This window comes from Salvia miltiorrhiza, chromosome 2, assembly GCF_028751815.1.
Source record: "Salvia miltiorrhiza cultivar Shanhuang (shh) chromosome 2, IMPLAD_Smil_shh, whole genome shotgun sequence".
Lineage (NCBI taxonomy): Eukaryota > Viridiplantae > Streptophyta > Magnoliopsida > Lamiales > Lamiaceae > Salvia > Salvia miltiorrhiza.
Window position 1 is genome coordinate 64,655,436 of NC_080388.1, and position 16,447 is coordinate 64,671,882.

The following is a 16,447-nucleotide window of genomic DNA, read 5'->3' on the forward strand; positions in this document are numbered from 1 at the left end:
TCCCGGAATCCCCTTGTTTCGCTCTTTACATAAGTAAAATCAAATTAATACTTCATTCGTCCACAAAATGTTGTTCTAATTTATTATTTTGATATGTCTATCAAAAAGTTGTCATAATCTATTTTTAGTAATAATTTGTGGATCTCTTTACCCACTCACTAACATCCCACGCTAAAGCTTTTGAATGCAAAAAGTTGGAGATAAAATTAATTTTGATTTAGCTGTCAATATAGAGCAAACACCATTATATATTTTTTAGGTTATCCTAGTTATCTTTGTAATTTTAGGAGATTATCAATTTATAATAGTGATGGAACTTTTGAAATTTTATTATCTTATTCATTTATCAAAATTATTAACTTAATGGGCCTATTACTTTATAAAAAAAAATCCATCGAGTATTACATAAGGAATTTTTACTGTATCCTAATAAACTCTTGTTTTAACCTTTTTAAAAGTCGTAAAACTAGAATCCTCTAGTCTCGCTTTAACCTCTCTTCCGTCTTCAGTTTCCTCCCCTCTCAATGCCCGCCATTGAAGGTTAACTTCTCTGTTTTTCTGACTCCGAGTTTTCAACTCGTTTTTCGGCTTCGGAGAATTAATACTCCAATTCTTTGCTCAAGTACCGCGTTTTCAATTTAATGATGTTATTGTCAATCTCAAGCGCTCTGCTATTGCTTTCATGCATAACATAAATTCGCATACTCAATTTCAGTTTCAAGCTCTCATATTTGTATTAAAGATAACAATTTATTTAATGATGCGCATTTATGAAGTTATGCTTATATTAATTTATTTTTTAGCATTCTGTTTAATAAATATTCTTATTTTTTTGTTTTTGTTTGTAGTGGGGATTTTTAGAGCAGGGCAAATATGAGGTTGGAAAAATGCTGGTTCTGTTCTTCTACCATATATCCGGGCCATGGGATTCAATATGTTCGTAATGATGCAAAGGTAAGAGCTTTGTCTGTAGCTCAACTTTATTTGTGTTGATTTCTAATTTCTTTTTGCTGCCTATTGCTTCGATTTGTCTAATAACATGTATACTCTTTGAATTACTTATTCTGTTAATTACACTTTAAGGAAGAGTTATTAAAAAAATGGGCTATAGAAAAAGGGAGTGGTGTACTCTTTGAATTACTTATTCTGCCTGTGTGCTCAAAGAAAAAAAGAAAAAGAAATGTTATATTTATTGAGCTGAATTCCCCCTTTCTAATGCTCTTTTTTGGTGGGGAACAAAATAGATATATTGATGCATTTCTATTTCAAATTTTGATGTATTGCATATCTGTTAGTAAATCTGAGGTTTCTGTCAACTGTCAAGTGATGGCCATCCACATTAACTTGTCTGATTTGTGTCTTACATTCTCAGTTGAGTAAGAAATTGTGGGCAGTGTATAATGCATTGAACTAAATAATCCTGATAGATCATTCCATTGGGCTATAATGTATATTTGTAGTGTATAAATCCTTCTAATTTTGATTGCAGATCTTTAGATTTTGTCGATCAAAATGCCATAAGAACTTCAAAATGAAGAGAAATCCTCGCAAAGTAAAATGGACTAAGGCTTATAGACGGTTGCATGGGAAGGACATGACACAGGTAAACATTGTAGTAAGGGTCTTCTAGCATTCTAGTATTCATTTTTGTTACTGACCCTATGATGTCCATCAAAAAGGACTCTACGTTTGACTTTGAAAGGAAGCGGAATAGACCTGAGAGATATGATAGGAATGTGACGGAGAACACACTCAAGGCCATCAAGAAAATTGATAAAGTCAGGGTTGACAGAGAGAACAGACACCATATCAAGAGGTTAACATTTTCCCCCCTCTCGTCTTGCAATATTGTGACCTCAATGTTACTAGCTACTTATGTGCATTGTGAAACTGGACAGGATGAAGCCAAAGAAGGCCCAGTTGCAGAGAGAACTGGTAAAGGAATTGGAACAGAGCATTTCAATGATCAGAGCTCCAGCACCTCTTCAACGAGACCCCTCACTCACCTTACCTATCAAGGTCAAGGTTTCCAAACCGGAGACACAGGAAAATCGTATGGAGGAGTGAGACTTTGGCCCACCTTCACTTTTGTTCACAGCTCAATGTCCATTGTGCTCCAAGAGTTATTTATTAAGGTTCATATCAGTAGAAAAGAAGGATTTGACATAACTTAGCTGAATAGGGATTCATATTGTTCGTTACTCTGATAATGTCTTGTTTTCATATCTCCTTGAACTCATTGCGAAATATTGTGATATGTTGTCCCTTTTATGAATATTTGCTTGTGTTTTTCTTAACTTCATGACCCGCATGCTACTGCATGTTAACTGAAATCACGGCATCGGATTTTAGGAGAGGAAGAGGATAATGATGGGAAGTTGTGCTTGTGGTTTTCTATGGTATGTTGTTTAGGGGAAATCTGTAGCATAGAAATTGCACTGACTAATTTTTGAATGAAAACTAAGCAAAATTTCACTCAGTTTTGGCTTACACTGACTAATTTTTGAGTCATATTTCTGAAATAGTTTAAACCATGTTAAAACAACTGTCAATTATGGTGCAGCTTCTGGATATAATGTTGAATTTTGGTCTGTTATATTGAATTTTATGTAGTTGTAATACTTGATGTTGAATCCTCCGATGGAATTAGATTCTTGGATGATGACTTATTTTTATTTATTTATTTTAGTTGTTGGATGATGAGGCTTGTTTAAAATAACACTCCATATAGATTTGGCAAAGATAAGGCTTAAGTTGCCTGAGATTTATTGAGAAATTTGTTTGTGTAGTACAACGAAATCGATAAAGCTCTTAAAATAGTCACTAATATGATTTAATAATTCTAATTATACATCATCTAATAATAAGATCTTATTGGTACTATGTAATACATGATGAAATACATGGGATCTGCGCATCATTATATAAAGTGAACTAGTGAAAATAGTCATTTTAAAATATCCCTTTTTAATTTTTATCATTTTGAAATGTCCACAAAAATTTGTCTTTTCTATTTTTGATTTTTTTTTATTTTTTTACACAGTGAGTCTATTTTCTCCATTAACAATACAATTAATTATCATTATTGATTCCAGTTTTTAAGTTGAGCCCTTCCTCCACTTACAATACATTAACAATTTTGATTAAAACTCATGTCGTCCCCTTTTAGGACTATTTTTCGTGGACGGAGGGAGTATTACTTCTATTGAATGTTTAGTTCAACAATGAAATAGAATCACTCCATTTTTTTTTTTTTCTATTTTGAGGGGTAACAAGTTGTGTGATTGAGTTATACTTAAGTACAAATAAATGAATAATGATTAATTCATTACCCAAACCAAATAACAAGTACTAATAGATACAATTAACTGAATTCCTTTCCAAACTCCAAAAAAGCCCAATCAAACATGGACTTAGATCTTATATAATCAAATTGATATTGTTTTGATCGTAACAATGAGATTTTAATTGCCACGTTATTTTTATTTTTATTTTACCACGTTAATTTTGATCTTGAACAATTTTATTTCATTTTCAAAATTAGACAAATAAAAAATTAATGTATTATTCAAATTGTAAAATTTATGTAATTGAGCCAAACTTGTGTGTATTTAAAGCTTAGAGCTAGAGGCAATTAACCATATTCAAAATGAAAAAATAGAACAAACACTAATTTTCTGTTGAGAAAAGTAAGGAGACGTTAGTTTGTTTGCTAAATATCCAAACAAAATGATGAAGAAACGTGTTCTGTTGAGAGCAGCACCCTGGCCTCCTCTGTCTTCCGTCGCAGTTCTATTATCATTCCTCTTCTTCTTCGCAGCATTGTCGGAATCGGCTCCCCTTTTTCCTCAAACCCTCATTTCTGACGCCGATGTGCTGAATTAGATTTTTCATGGGCAATTTGATAAGTGTATAATAAGTAGCTTTACTAACCTTCGAATTTCTACCCAAATCCCCAATTCCAAGTTCGAAGTCGATTTTGTTGTGAGAGATAAGAGATGGATGCATCAACTGATGATACGAATCCGGAGGAGGACGCTCGCACCACCACCTCCACCGCCGTCAGCACGACGCCAGAGTACAACAGCAGCAGCGTCAAGAAGGCTAGATTGGAATCAACCCTGGCGGCGCTTCTCACTGATCCAGTTCTCGCCGACGTGCCAAAGAAACCTTTTCTTTCCGACGTCGACACACTCATCAATTTGGAGCTCGGAAGCGCCATGCGTCTCACTGTCCTCAAATTGGATGGGACATCCTTCGGTATTTATGTTGTTTTTTATACATTTTCTGCTAGACATTTTCACAAACACCTTCTGGTAGTTTCTTTGATGTAACTAATTTTAGCACAAATTTGTTGAGGCCCTGATTTCTGCTTATCATTTTTGGATGATGAAGATGTGGCCTTGATGAATACTGCGACTTTGAAGGACCTGAAATTGGCAGTTAAGAAAAAAGTAAATGAAATGGAGGAGTCGAATATGGGCCATCGTCAAATTTCGTGGTATGATACAAATCTGAGTACCCAATAATTTAACTATGCTATAGTTTTGAAGTTAATGTCAGTATCACGATTAGGCTGTTTCCTTTCCTTGAATGAACTAATATTTTGTTACTCTTGATGAGTTGTCTAGCTTGAGGCAATGTTGTTGGTATTCTTCTGTGTTTTGAATCATAAAAACTACTAGTCGTTTAGAATATAATCGTGCTCTAATGAAAAAATGGAGTAATGCAAGTGCGTAATTCATACAAAAGGCCTATAAGTTTCAGGACATGTTTCTGTGTTTTATGAATTAGTTTGTAGTTGATGTCCTGCAATCTTAGGTTCATGATCCTTTAGAGCCCTCCACTGATGATATTGAAACATGAAGGCTGCCTGATGCCATGACAGAAGTTTGAGAAATGCCTTTTTTGGATTTTCAGGAGACACGTGTGGGCAAATTTTTGCCTTTTGTACCACAACGAGAAACTGCTCGATGACAATTGTTCACTTCATGATTATGGCATCAGGAACAATTCTCAGGTACTTTGCTCATAGACTTTCAGTTTTCACGTTTCTTACAAAAGCATGTTTAGCTGCAAGAAGTTCACCTTCCATGATGGATGTATTGAAATAGAAACCTCCGTTTGTCCTTGTTCTTCTCATGAGTGATGTAGAAAACATACGTTGGTGACAGAATATGAGACAATGTTTGTCTCAAAGCATTTACCATATCTTAGTCGTAGAGCAGTGTAAGATCAAGCAAGATCCTATTCTAGATGTTGCATAACATGTTTCATGGTTATTTCATGCCTGTTTGCTCCCCTATATTATTCATTGATGAGCACTTTTGATTTTCATGTTATTGTGAAAGTAAAATTTTGATCCTCTGCAGGTGCAATTCATCCCTTATGTTGTTTCGAAAGCTTCTGGAAGACACTCTAGGAGCAGAAAGCACCTCTTTCATGGTTTAAACAGAAAATCTTAAGACTACCTAGTCCTGGAATCTGGTAGTCTATTGTGTTTACTAATAGATAGATAGATATATATCTTGTGTAGATCTTTTTTTTCCTTCAAACAAGTTTCTTGTTCAATTTTGTGTACCATCTAGCTCACAAAAATCAAAATAGATAATTGAGGTGTGTTTTTGCTATGGAAGCCTTCAAATCGGCAGTTTGCCTTTGAATAGTTTCACTTGCCCAAGTTAGTGTGGAATAAAATAATTTATCTTTATGAATTTTACATCGGTGCCAATTTGATCGCCTTCACTTAACCTTGGCTTCCTTAACAGTATTTCCATTTCAGCCTAACCTGTCAATTGTAACGCCGTTAATAATTTAAAACACATAGCATAGATGTAATAGTTCTTTGCTTTATACTAGTATACTTAGCTGGAGCATGGCAGCAAAGCAGACGAGCCTAGCCCATATGAATGCCACAATTGAGCTGGACTAAAGAAAGAGTTTCTATCAACTGATGTATAACATCTAGAACCTTTCCATGAGGATTGAAAAACTTAGGAAAGAAGTCTATCTCTGCAGGTATGTTTCAGTTATAGACTTAAATTCTATCACAAGATGAATGAAAAATGTAGTCTTGGACTTGTTGATTGTCAGATATTGGTAGAGCTCAACAAGGTTTGCCCCATCTTCAACCTCTCCTTATACTCTTTCAATTCCTTCTGGTACCTTTCCTTATCCTTTAAGCCATAGTTCTGGTAAACCTGCACCAATATTCATACTTAGGAATCACAGAAAAAAGTTGGCATTATGTTTCAATATCACTTATACTACTCACCACTCTTTCTTCAGGGGAGAGTTTGTTCCACGACTCGCCTATCATTTTGGTGAACTCCCTTTCCCTATTTGGGTAGAGAGATTTGAGCGCCGAGTGTTTCTCTGCGAAAAAGAAGTTGTAGCCACTCCTGTTGGGTTTGGGACGGCCCGGGTCACCCAACCTTCTCCTTCTTGTCCGACGACCTGGTTGATGAAGCACCGGAGTATAAGGCACGAGGGCAGTGCACGTTGGAGGGGCTGTGGCAGCACCACCTGGATTGCCCGGGTGGTATAGCACGCCATTGAGCGTCTCATTTCCCAACTTAACTGAAATCAGGTAACCGCAGTCGAATTTGGCATTGATTGTTCCTACAGCATGGAATGAAGGAGGGCCTGCACCAAATATACATCTCTTGTCATCAATAAGTGCAAAATGCTTAGTAGGGTGTTTGTCACCAAATATTGGTTTTTAACAGATGTAACCTATCCAATTTAATTTGATTTAATAAATTCAAAAGAGAAAGAAGAGAGAGGAGAGGATATATATATTTTTTAAATTGAAACATTTAAACTATCAAACATAATTTACACATTTTAAATCTATTTTTATATAACATATAATTAAAATTGGTTACTTTTTATGTTTTATGATAATGGATATTTTTTATTTTTGTTATATGAGAACAGGTAGTTTTGTGTATCGACTCTTTGTTGAATTCATATGCTATTGGAGTTGACTTATATGAATTTTCATGTATTAAATTTAAATTCGATGAATGTAAAATGGTTATTTGAATAAATAAATTTATCTATTATTTAATACATTTTAAAATAATAAATTTCACATTCACGAATATATTAATTTATTGGTCTTCGAAAAATTTCCCATAATTTTTTTTTTTTGGTTTGTATAAAAAATTTGTCATTTCCATTTATAGTGGTATATTGCAAGTTTTGCAATCTCCAGCGGGAGTCGGCGGATCACTTGTTTCTCCTTTGTCCGAAGACCACAGAGATCTGGGAGGAGATTCATAATTGGCTTGGATACACAACGGTAAGACCAAATATGGTTGGGAAGCACTTTGAATCGTTTGTGAATCTGAATAGTGGAAAGAAGATTGGGAAGCTTTTGATGACGGTATGGGTTTGCACCATTTGGCTGCTGTGGAGACAAAGAAATGAAAACAGATTTGAGGCTGTCGGGTGGGAGACAAAGAGTGTCATTTCGAAGATTAAATTGAGGACTTGGAGTTGGAATAAATTCTTTGAGATTCTTTCAAACAAGCTTTCTTTTTCTGATTGGTGTTCCAATGATTTGGTCACCACCCTCTTGTAATTCCAATTCTGGTACATCTGGTACCTTTTAACAAAATCGTTTCTTTTCTGATTTAAAAAAAAAAAAAAAAGGCACACTCACCATATAGATCACTTGCACAGACAACTCACATGTACCGTATATATATAGCGGTAGCAAGCAATTTCAGTTGTTTTGTGGGTTCAATATTTAAATGGCTCAATTTTGGATTGGCCTGAAATTAACCCATTTAACCAATTAACATGTTAGTAATATATATATAGGGAGAAAATCAAATGAATGGATAAATGTGACCAGAAACAAGCAATTCTCAAGACCTAATAGTTATTTCTTTCTCTGAGTCACGCAAACACCACTTCTCAAAGTCTTGGAGTCCATAACTAAGCTAGTGTATTTTAACATTTGAAGATGTGTACTTCTACAATATTTATTTGCACTGGCTAGACAATTGAGAGTTAAATTACTATTATCGTATACTTTTAACTAATAATTTATTATAAAGTACGTAAATCATATTTGCAATTTTATGGAGCATAACTTATTAACAAAAACTTAAACCATGTTTGGGTCACTTTGATCGAACCTAGCGTAAACACATTTTTTTTGTATTTAATAAATGAAATACAAAATTGCGTACAAATCCAAAATATATAAACTGAGATGAATTTGTTACGGGTTGTGATTCTCTATTTGATTATCTGATTCTTCTCTTTAAATTTCTTCTCGAACAATTTCGAAGATTCTTTGAAATGTTTGATTTGATAACATCAATCCAAAAAACTCAACTCATGATTTTGGATTGAACGTTGAGCTTGATTTAATTTGATTCGATGAAGAACTTTCTTATAATTGTAAGAACGCCTTAAAGCTTTTGAACTTGGTTTGAGTTAATTTGATGAAGAACGCTCTTAGAATTTGTACGAACGTCTTGATTGTTGCAGATGTCTTCGCGGTGGTGAATTTCTCCTTCAATGTTTGAGTTCTTCAAATGATTTATGCTCTTATCTCCAAGAACACCTTGAATGCTTAAGAACACTTTGAATATTTGAAGCTCTCATCTCCAAGAACGCCTTGGATTCTTAAGAACATTTTGAATATTTGAAGCTCTCGTCTCCAAGAATCTCTTGAATACACAAGGCGTTACCCAAGAACGCCTTGAATACTCAAGAACACTTTGAAAGAAAGCCTTGAATACCTAAGAACAAGAATTATCCTCACTTCATTTATTCCTTATGCCTACCCCAACACCCCTATTTGTAGATGCAAGAAGGTGGGCTTATGGGCTTTGGGTCTCCATATAATGAGCTTTAGGGTTTAGGTGTCAATGGGCCAATAAATCACTTATATTAAATATTAATTATATATTTACTTAATTTTAGAATAAAATTCTATTTAATAAAATAAAAAATATAATTAAATATTTGATTTATAAATTTACACGTGGCACAATATAATTCGACTAAAATTATCTACACCTAGGTTACTCCTTAATAAATAGGTCATGTTCGGATTCAAAATTTAACACAACAGCTAAGTTTGTCATATTCTCAATTGATAAAATGTCTTGGACTCGTCTGACCTGATTACGACAAATAAGAGAACTGTCTTTTAAGAAACAAAAACTAAGTGAATCGAATCCTTGTCAAATTGCGTTTATTGTAGAATTATATGAGTACCAATAAGTTAATCAATCATTAACAACAATAAATAAATAGTTTATAAACGTTATAACATACACAAATTACTGGCTAAAATTTTAAATTACTCATTTATTAAGTTCTACGTGGGAAATAGCCGTGCCACTTTTAAAATATCCACTTTAACTAGATCCTAATATCTCCACCAAATTGGTACCTTTTTACTTTTCAAATAAATCCTTACACATCAATTGATTCTTACACATGACTTGATTGAAAATCATTAAGATTCTCAACTTCCACAACGACTAAGCCAATTTGCGAGCAGCTAATTAAATTTGTGAGCGTCAAATTGGATTTGTTGCCTTCTTTTTGTGTTTAACATTTTAGTTCTGAAATTAATTTGGAGTAATATATTTTCAGAATTAATTTAGTATGTTTTATTTACATGTGCTAAATTATTGTGTGATGATTCATACACAAATCCAATCTCCTAACAACTTCTCTACACAAATAAGAGAAAGAACGTTTGCTTTCCAAAATAGTATGTAAATATTACACATAAATTCAAATAAATCTGTCAACATACAAGAGCATATTTGTCCATTCACCTAAACTGTGAATATTTCCTAGATGTTTATATAAAAATTGGTATTTCCCACATATAAACCTAACTGGGTAATTTTATTCATTAACACTAAATTATTTTTTACTAAAATAATGTGTAATTTCTAACAAACTATACAAACAAACATAGATAGGCGGGATAAAAAAGAAGTAACTACTACAAATAGAGAAAAGAAAATGAAACAAAAATGGAAAACCAAGAAAAGTAAGCATATTAATGAGTTGATTATAAGAAGTGAGATAATTAGAATTGGCACATAAAGATTAGTGGACCTCATTCTCCTCTACTATATCATGAAAAACATTCACATTAATATTCAATGTCTACATACATACTGACAATATCGCCTTTTAAACAAAATTCGCCAATCAGAAGGTAGGCGAAATCACGAAATTGCCACTGGCCACATGGGATTGGGAAGTTGAACAATAACGTTTGTGGCCTAGAAATTAAATGATGTGTGGTTCGTATTTTATAATTTATTATCATCAACTTAGCACTTCAATTAATGTCACCCTAACTATTATAGGTCCAAGATTTTCCACTCTGGACAATATCCTACTCTAATTCTATTCCAAGGACCAAATATTCCATAAAATGCATGCTCCTTTCAGCATTTATGGGTCCACACCACAAACATATCTCTCTCTCTCTCTCTGTATGTTTATTTATATATATTATGCTATGCATATATATGTGTACTTAGATATGCGCCAGACACGACTGATTTGTTGTTGTAAGTATTATATATAGAAGTAGTATAGCCTGCATTATCAATATAGTGTGTTCTACTGGTAATGGATCAATATCTGTGTGTACCGTGTACGAAATACACACATGCACACATATTTATGCACCTCCAAAAACATTAAATTAATTAAACAGATTAATGAAAATTGAGCGCCATATGTAGTTTTACTATATGACGACAATGTGAAATAATTAATAATGTAAAATTAAGGATGTAGTAAGTGCACCTGTGTGATTGAGCAAGGCGGGTTGAGTCCTGAAGAAGTAAACCTGCTCGTAACGATGAAGGAGAGTGAAGTAGTGTTTCCTTAAAGCGTACGAGGCGCTCGTCGTCGTCGGCGACAAATCGAACACTGCGCTTATCTCTCTCCATTTTTTTTCCGCCACCACCTGCATTTTTTTCCACAATTTTTAATTTTTTAATATCTTTAATTGCAAATGTAAATATGGCGATGATCGGAAAACCTTGTCGTAGCCGCCTCTTCTGGTAACTTCAACATAGAGCACATGCAGATTGAGCTCCTTCCCTCCGATCACAGGAATCCTTTTCGAGGAAAGAAAAAAAAAATGAGATTGTTTTTTGCAATGTAAATGCGGATATGATGAGGAGTAAAAAATATACAGAAATTTGGAGGCGAGAGCAAAATGGAAGCTTCTGAGGGTGTTGAAGAAGAGGGTTCGATCCTTGACGACGTCGTCGTGGGAGGCTAGGGGGATGGGGATCTCGCCACCATTTCTGAGTTTTTCCGGCGACATGAGAAGAGAGAGTGAGTAGTTGGCGGGCAAAGATGAGTAAATGGAGAGAGAGAGGGTTAAAGTGAGAAGTGACAAAACAAAAATTTGGTGTTAAAAAGTGGAAAAGTGAGAGATGATTCCAAAGATAAGCTCGTAATTAAGGGAGGTGAAGTCTGAGCAAAAGCTTAAGGAGCAGGGATTGGCTACGCGTGTGAGAAGCGTTATTGCATTTTCCACTCCCATTTTGGCATTTACTTACCAACCCAAATTAATCCCTCCTCACTTCTCAATGCTCTTTTTCAACTCTTTTATTTATTTTTTTATAAAAAAAAATCATCTAACAATACGGTTACAATAAGTTTAGATCATTCATATTTATTTCTAAAATACGAATTTAGATGTATTCTAGTTTATTTCAAAATCTTATCTTGTGTCTTAGTATTATGACCACAAATCATGTAGTATTTAAATTATGGTGCAATACGTGTTAAAAAAATATCGTACAATATATATGTAGCTCCAAAATACTTTAAATTAAATAAATTGACAAAAGAGGAATCAAACTATCGCAATTATGGGTTTATCCTTGAGGAGAATTGAGTCCTTGTCCCAAGTCTCCCACTTGCATATAATCATCGTTGTATTTTCAAGTGTTTTAATGTACATATTGTTAATGTTATTTAATAAAGTACAGTACTTGAAAGGCTGACAGAGAAGTGATTGGAGGGAGGGGAAGGGAAAAGCGAGGGATTACTTTATCAAGGAGAATTGAACCAATTGAAGAAGTAATCGGAGATTTTGTCCCAACTTCTTCTATTTCATAATTATTTTTAGGTACAAATAAACCCTTAATTTCCTAACTATTGACATACATACCTCTTTCCTAATATTACGACTCCAAACTATTGCTAAGTCAAATTTTCTTTTTCATTTACCATGTGGTATGAGATAAGACGTGATATCTTTGATTGTGATATTTATTAATTTATTAGATATCAGTATTATGTTTGATAATATATATATAAAAGATTTTAAGCTATCACACCTTCTAGAAGTGATACAGAATCCAAAATATATGAATAATATAACAAACTATTAATTTATAAAGGACTTTGATTTTTGAAGCAAATAACATATTAGGGTGTTATAGATATTTATCCCACGCTTATCATTTATAGCAAACGAGCCCTAAAATTTAATTTTAAAGTATTAACAATAAGAATTAGCTATAATTTTTCATAGGGTTGACCAATTCAAAGTTAGGATAAATTTTTTAACTTCAATTTTCATCATAAAAGTTAAATATAATTCATAGTATTATAATAAAAATTAGGGCAAATAGCGTTAAAATACCCAAAGTTTCGCCGAATTCGCGAATTTCCCCTGACCTTCAAAACATGGTATTAAAATTCTTGATCGTGGTTCCGATGCTTAATTTTCCCCTAATTACGTTTTCCGGCCACTAATGGTTTCGATGTGGCACATACGTGGAATGACTAATGCTGAGTCATAAAACAAGAGCCACTGGAGCCATACGTCGTCGTTTAACCAATAAATAAAAAACATGACTGTAATTAGGATTAAAAGGTAAAAACTTGAGAAGTGAAAATACCAATAGTCGCAAGCAATTCTGTGATCGAGTTCATCGCCGTCCGAGGAAGAAGAAGGTGTCTTCGTACCGTTTTCAAGTGTTCGAGTGTGTTCTTCATCACCAGCGATGTCTAATCCGTAAGTTGTTACTGAAACACAGCTTTTTGGTGGTAGATTTTTGTTACTGTTGATGAGGGAGACTATTGTATTGCATGTAGTTGTTGTTTGAGATTTTTCTTGTAATGTATGTTGCCGATTGCCCTTTCTGAAATATGGTTTATTGTTTTGCTTGTTTCAGTGATATGTTTACTTTGTTTGTGCGTCACGGGGGAGGGTTTGAAAACAGGAGGGTTGACCCAGAGGGTAGATTTGAATTGCTCTTGGGGGAGGACCATGTATTCAAGGGGTTGTACATGGGCTATAGCTCCCTCAGGAAGGGTTTTAAGGCAGGTTGTAGGCCTGTGGTTGGGCTAGATGGGTGTCATTTGAAGACATACTTAGGAGGGATACTTCTCTGTGCTATAGGCAAAGATGGGAACAATCAAATATATCCCATAGCCTGGGCAACAGTTGAGATTGAAAACGAGCAGTGTTGGACATGGTTCATGAAGTGTTTAGTTGAAGATTTTCAAATTGGAAGTGGTGATGGCTGGACCTTTATATCAGACCAACAAAAGGTGAAATATCTATGTTTTATCTTATATTGAGCTCTATGATTAAATTGATTTATTCTTATACTGCGGTTTCAAATGTAGGGACTTGAAGCAGCTGTAAACCTTCTTGTACCATATGCCGAGCATAGAAATTGTGCTCGGCATGTGTACATGAACTGGAAAAAAGATCACAAAGGCTCTGTGCTCAAGAACATTTTCTGGAGGGCAGTGAGAGCAACTTATTTGGAGGACTACAAACAAGCAATTGAGGACATGAAACAGGAAGATGTGGCTGCATTTCAGGACTTCATCAATAGGGATGTGAAGAGGTTCTGCAAGGTATTTCTTTCTACCAATGTGTGCTCTGATATGGTTGATAACAATATATCCGAGACATTCAACGGATATATCTTGAATGCTAGAGGAAAACATGTAATACACATGTTAGAGGAGATCCGGATAAGCTTGATGGTTAGGCAGGTGAAGAAGTTAGGGGATATAGAGAAAGTTGATGACATTTTGACTCCATTGATTAGGAAAAAATTGGAAAAATTGAGTACACAATCTAAACACTGCATTCCTTACCCTGCATTGGGGGGTAAGTTTGAAATAGACATGGAAGGTGATAAGTTTGTAGTCAATGTAGAAGCTAGAACATGCACTTGTAGGGTATGGTAGATGGTGGGCATTCCTTGCATCCATGCCATAGCAGCCATTGAGTTTATGGAGCAAGACCCTGCAAAGTATGTTAATGACTTCTACACAGTTGTAACATACAAAAAAGCTTACACATTTGGATTAGAGCCTCTGAATGGCCAACGGTTGTGGCCGGTTGTGGAGGGATATGTTGTCAAACCCCCTGCCATCAGGAAGATGCCAGGCAGGCCTAAGCTCAAGAGGAAGAGGGCAGCCCATGAGGTGGATCCGAGCAACCCAAACAAGCTTAGAAGGCTTGGTCAAAAAATGACTTGCAAAAACTGTGGTCAAACAGGCCACAACTCCAGAGGTTGCAAGAACAAGACAGTGGTCAAACCACCAAAAGAGAAGGTATGTATGTTGATTTCTTTCTATTTTTCATAGATATGACATCAATATTTAACATAATGTTATGCTTTGTAGGGCAAGCCTGGAAGGCCAAGAACAAGGAATGTTACATCAGATGCAAGTGGGGGGATCAACACTGAGGCAGGAACACAACCAATGGAGGAGAGTTGTAATACAAATGCACATGGTAGTTCTCAAACAAGAGGAATAGGTAGGGGAAGAAGTAGGGGAAGAGGTAGGGGAAGAGGAAGCAGCCGTGGCAGGGGGGTGATTACTGAGGTTGGGACAGCGACAAGGGAAATGAATGTGGCAACAAAAGGTGTAGGTTGTTATGTTGCAGGCTCTGGCAACATCTATTATAGGGTAACATGCTTTAAACTCTCCAATATCACTATAATTTATTGTTGATAGATGCTAACTATATCTTCATTCATCCATCATGCAGTCACCACAACAAAGTGGAGTGACTCATGTGAAGAGGGCTGGAGCTTCTACAAGCAAGGGAAATTTATCTACACAACTACCTCAAACCCAAGAAAGCAATGCTGGACCAGGCAACATGGGAAGCTAGCTAGAAGGCTATAGTGTTTAGAATTTTTGTTTTTGGCTTGAACTTGAACTCTTGGATCAGTTTGGAATGATGAATGGCTTGTTTGTTGCTAGTTTGTAAAGACATATGAATCACGGAATTTCTTGCTAGTTTGGAATAGCTAGTTGTCAGTTTGCAAAGACATATGAATCAATGATGATTTGTTGGGAGTTTGGAATGGTTTCTTGCATATTTATGTTAGTTATCAGTGATGGTTTTTAAACTCGCTTATTGCATACATATGAATCAATATATACTCTAAAATTGGTGAAGAAAAGTTTCATTTCATTAAGCCAATAAGGATACATAGTTGTCTAAAACAGGAAGAACTAATTCCTTACAATTAACTTTCATTTCAAAGCAATGCACACAACAAGGCAAACCATAAACACAACAACCAATCTATACATATTCTTTATCTTCAATGTCAGTTGATTGAGTTCTACTTGAACTTCTCTTATCATTGACTTCATCTCAATATCATCTTCTCCACCATCATGCTCTGTTTCTGCAAATTGAGAACTCCTATGATGCTTCAAGGTATTGAATGCGTGCTTGTAGTATGGAGACAGCTCGGGATCAACCCAATTCCACAACCCACACGACTACATGATGAACAATCTAAGTGAATCATTCCACCATTTCCAGCGCACCAAAAACCACAGTTCAAGCATTAAAACTTACCGGCGTATGAGGGCATGTAACAAATCGCCGCTCGGGATTCTTCTCAGTGTGCGATACATGCATTGTAGCTGGGAGTCCGTGGCCACAAATTACTCGACCGTCGTGGCTCGAGTTCAGACGACTTGTAGATGACGAAGACATTGAATTTGAGGAAGAGGTATTAACTCATGAACCCTAAAATTGGAATGAAGAAGAAATTAGTACTTGATTTACTTTAAATCCTTCAATTCAATATAAAACTACGTCGTTTTAGGGTGATAGGCTAAACTATGTCGTTTGAGCAGCCAGAATTTTAATCCTACGTGGATTCCCGGTTGCCATGTCATCATAAGTTTTGACACCGATCAAAAACTGGGGAAAACCACGTCTCGGCATTAACTTCAAGAATTTTAATACCATGTTTTGAAGGTCAGGGGAAATTCGCGAATTCGGCGAAACTTTGGGTATTTTAACGCTATTTGCCCTAAAAATTATATTAAAATAATATACATATATACATAAAAAAATATTGAAACACTATGACACACCAAAAATTTGTGAGACAATGGATTCCATCGGAGCCAATACTAT

At 35.1% G+C, this 16,447-nt stretch overlaps 4 protein-coding genes across 7 annotated transcripts; 3 read left to right on the top strand and 1 right to left on the bottom strand.

The window, feature by feature from the left end:
- The first annotated feature begins 282 nt into the window (after positions 1-282).
- On the top strand, positions 283-2,297 carry LOC131013018 (probable ribosome biogenesis protein RLP24). 2 transcript variants are annotated; one of them, XM_057941019.1, is made up of 5 exons: positions 283-540; positions 849-954; positions 1,490-1,603; positions 1,680-1,816; positions 1,899-2,297. In XM_057941019.1, the coding sequence occupies exons 2-5, from the start codon at positions 874-876 to the stop codon at positions 2,065-2,067; spliced, it is 501 nt and encodes a 166-aa protein (XP_057797002.1). In that variant the 5' UTR covers positions 283-540; positions 849-873; the 3' UTR covers positions 2,068-2,297. The 2 variants fall into 2 exon arrangements, with proteins under 2 accessions (XP_057797002.1, XP_057797001.1); XM_057941018.1 differs by having other exon boundaries at positions 524-622.
- Positions 2,298-3,631: 1,334 nt separating this feature from the next.
- LOC131013017 (U11/U12 small nuclear ribonucleoprotein 25 kDa protein) lies at positions 3,632-7,739 on the top strand. Of its 3 annotated transcripts, none has more exons than XR_009097557.1 (6): positions 3,632-4,260; positions 4,396-4,501; positions 4,921-5,020; positions 5,373-5,487; positions 5,860-6,589; positions 7,191-7,739. XR_009097557.1 is itself a non-coding variant. In XM_057941017.1 (4 exons), the coding sequence occupies exons 1-4, from the start codon at positions 3,999-4,001 to the stop codon at positions 5,463-5,465; spliced, it is 561 nt and encodes a 186-aa protein (XP_057797000.1). In that variant the 5' UTR covers positions 3,632-3,998; the 3' UTR covers positions 5,466-5,719. The 3 variants fall into 3 exon arrangements, 1 of the variants encoding a protein (XP_057797000.1); XR_009097556.1 differs by having other exon boundaries at positions 6,289-6,589; XM_057941017.1 differs by lacking the exons at positions 5,860-6,589; positions 7,191-7,739 and having other exon boundaries at positions 5,373-5,719.
- On the bottom strand, positions 5,811-11,664 carry LOC131013008 (high mobility group B protein 9). The gene is made up of 5 exons (XM_057941010.1): positions 11,205-11,664; positions 11,048-11,126; positions 10,810-10,972; positions 6,275-6,645; positions 5,811-6,200 (listed from the first exon to the last, which is right to left on the bottom strand). Exons 1-5 carry the CDS (start codon positions 11,336-11,338, stop codon positions 6,090-6,092), a joined length of 858 nt encoding a protein of 285 aa, XP_057796993.1. The 5' UTR covers positions 11,339-11,664; the 3' UTR covers positions 5,811-6,089.
- Positions 11,665-13,034: 1,370 nt separating this feature from the next.
- LOC131009889 (uncharacterized) lies at positions 13,035-14,238 on the top strand. The gene is made up of 3 exons (XM_057937292.1): positions 13,035-13,045; positions 13,206-13,584; positions 13,663-14,238. The coding sequence occupies exons 1-3, from the start codon at positions 13,035-13,037 to the stop codon at positions 14,236-14,238; spliced, it is 966 nt and encodes a 321-aa protein (XP_057793275.1).
- The last annotated feature ends 2,209 nt before the right edge of the window (positions 14,239-16,447 follow it).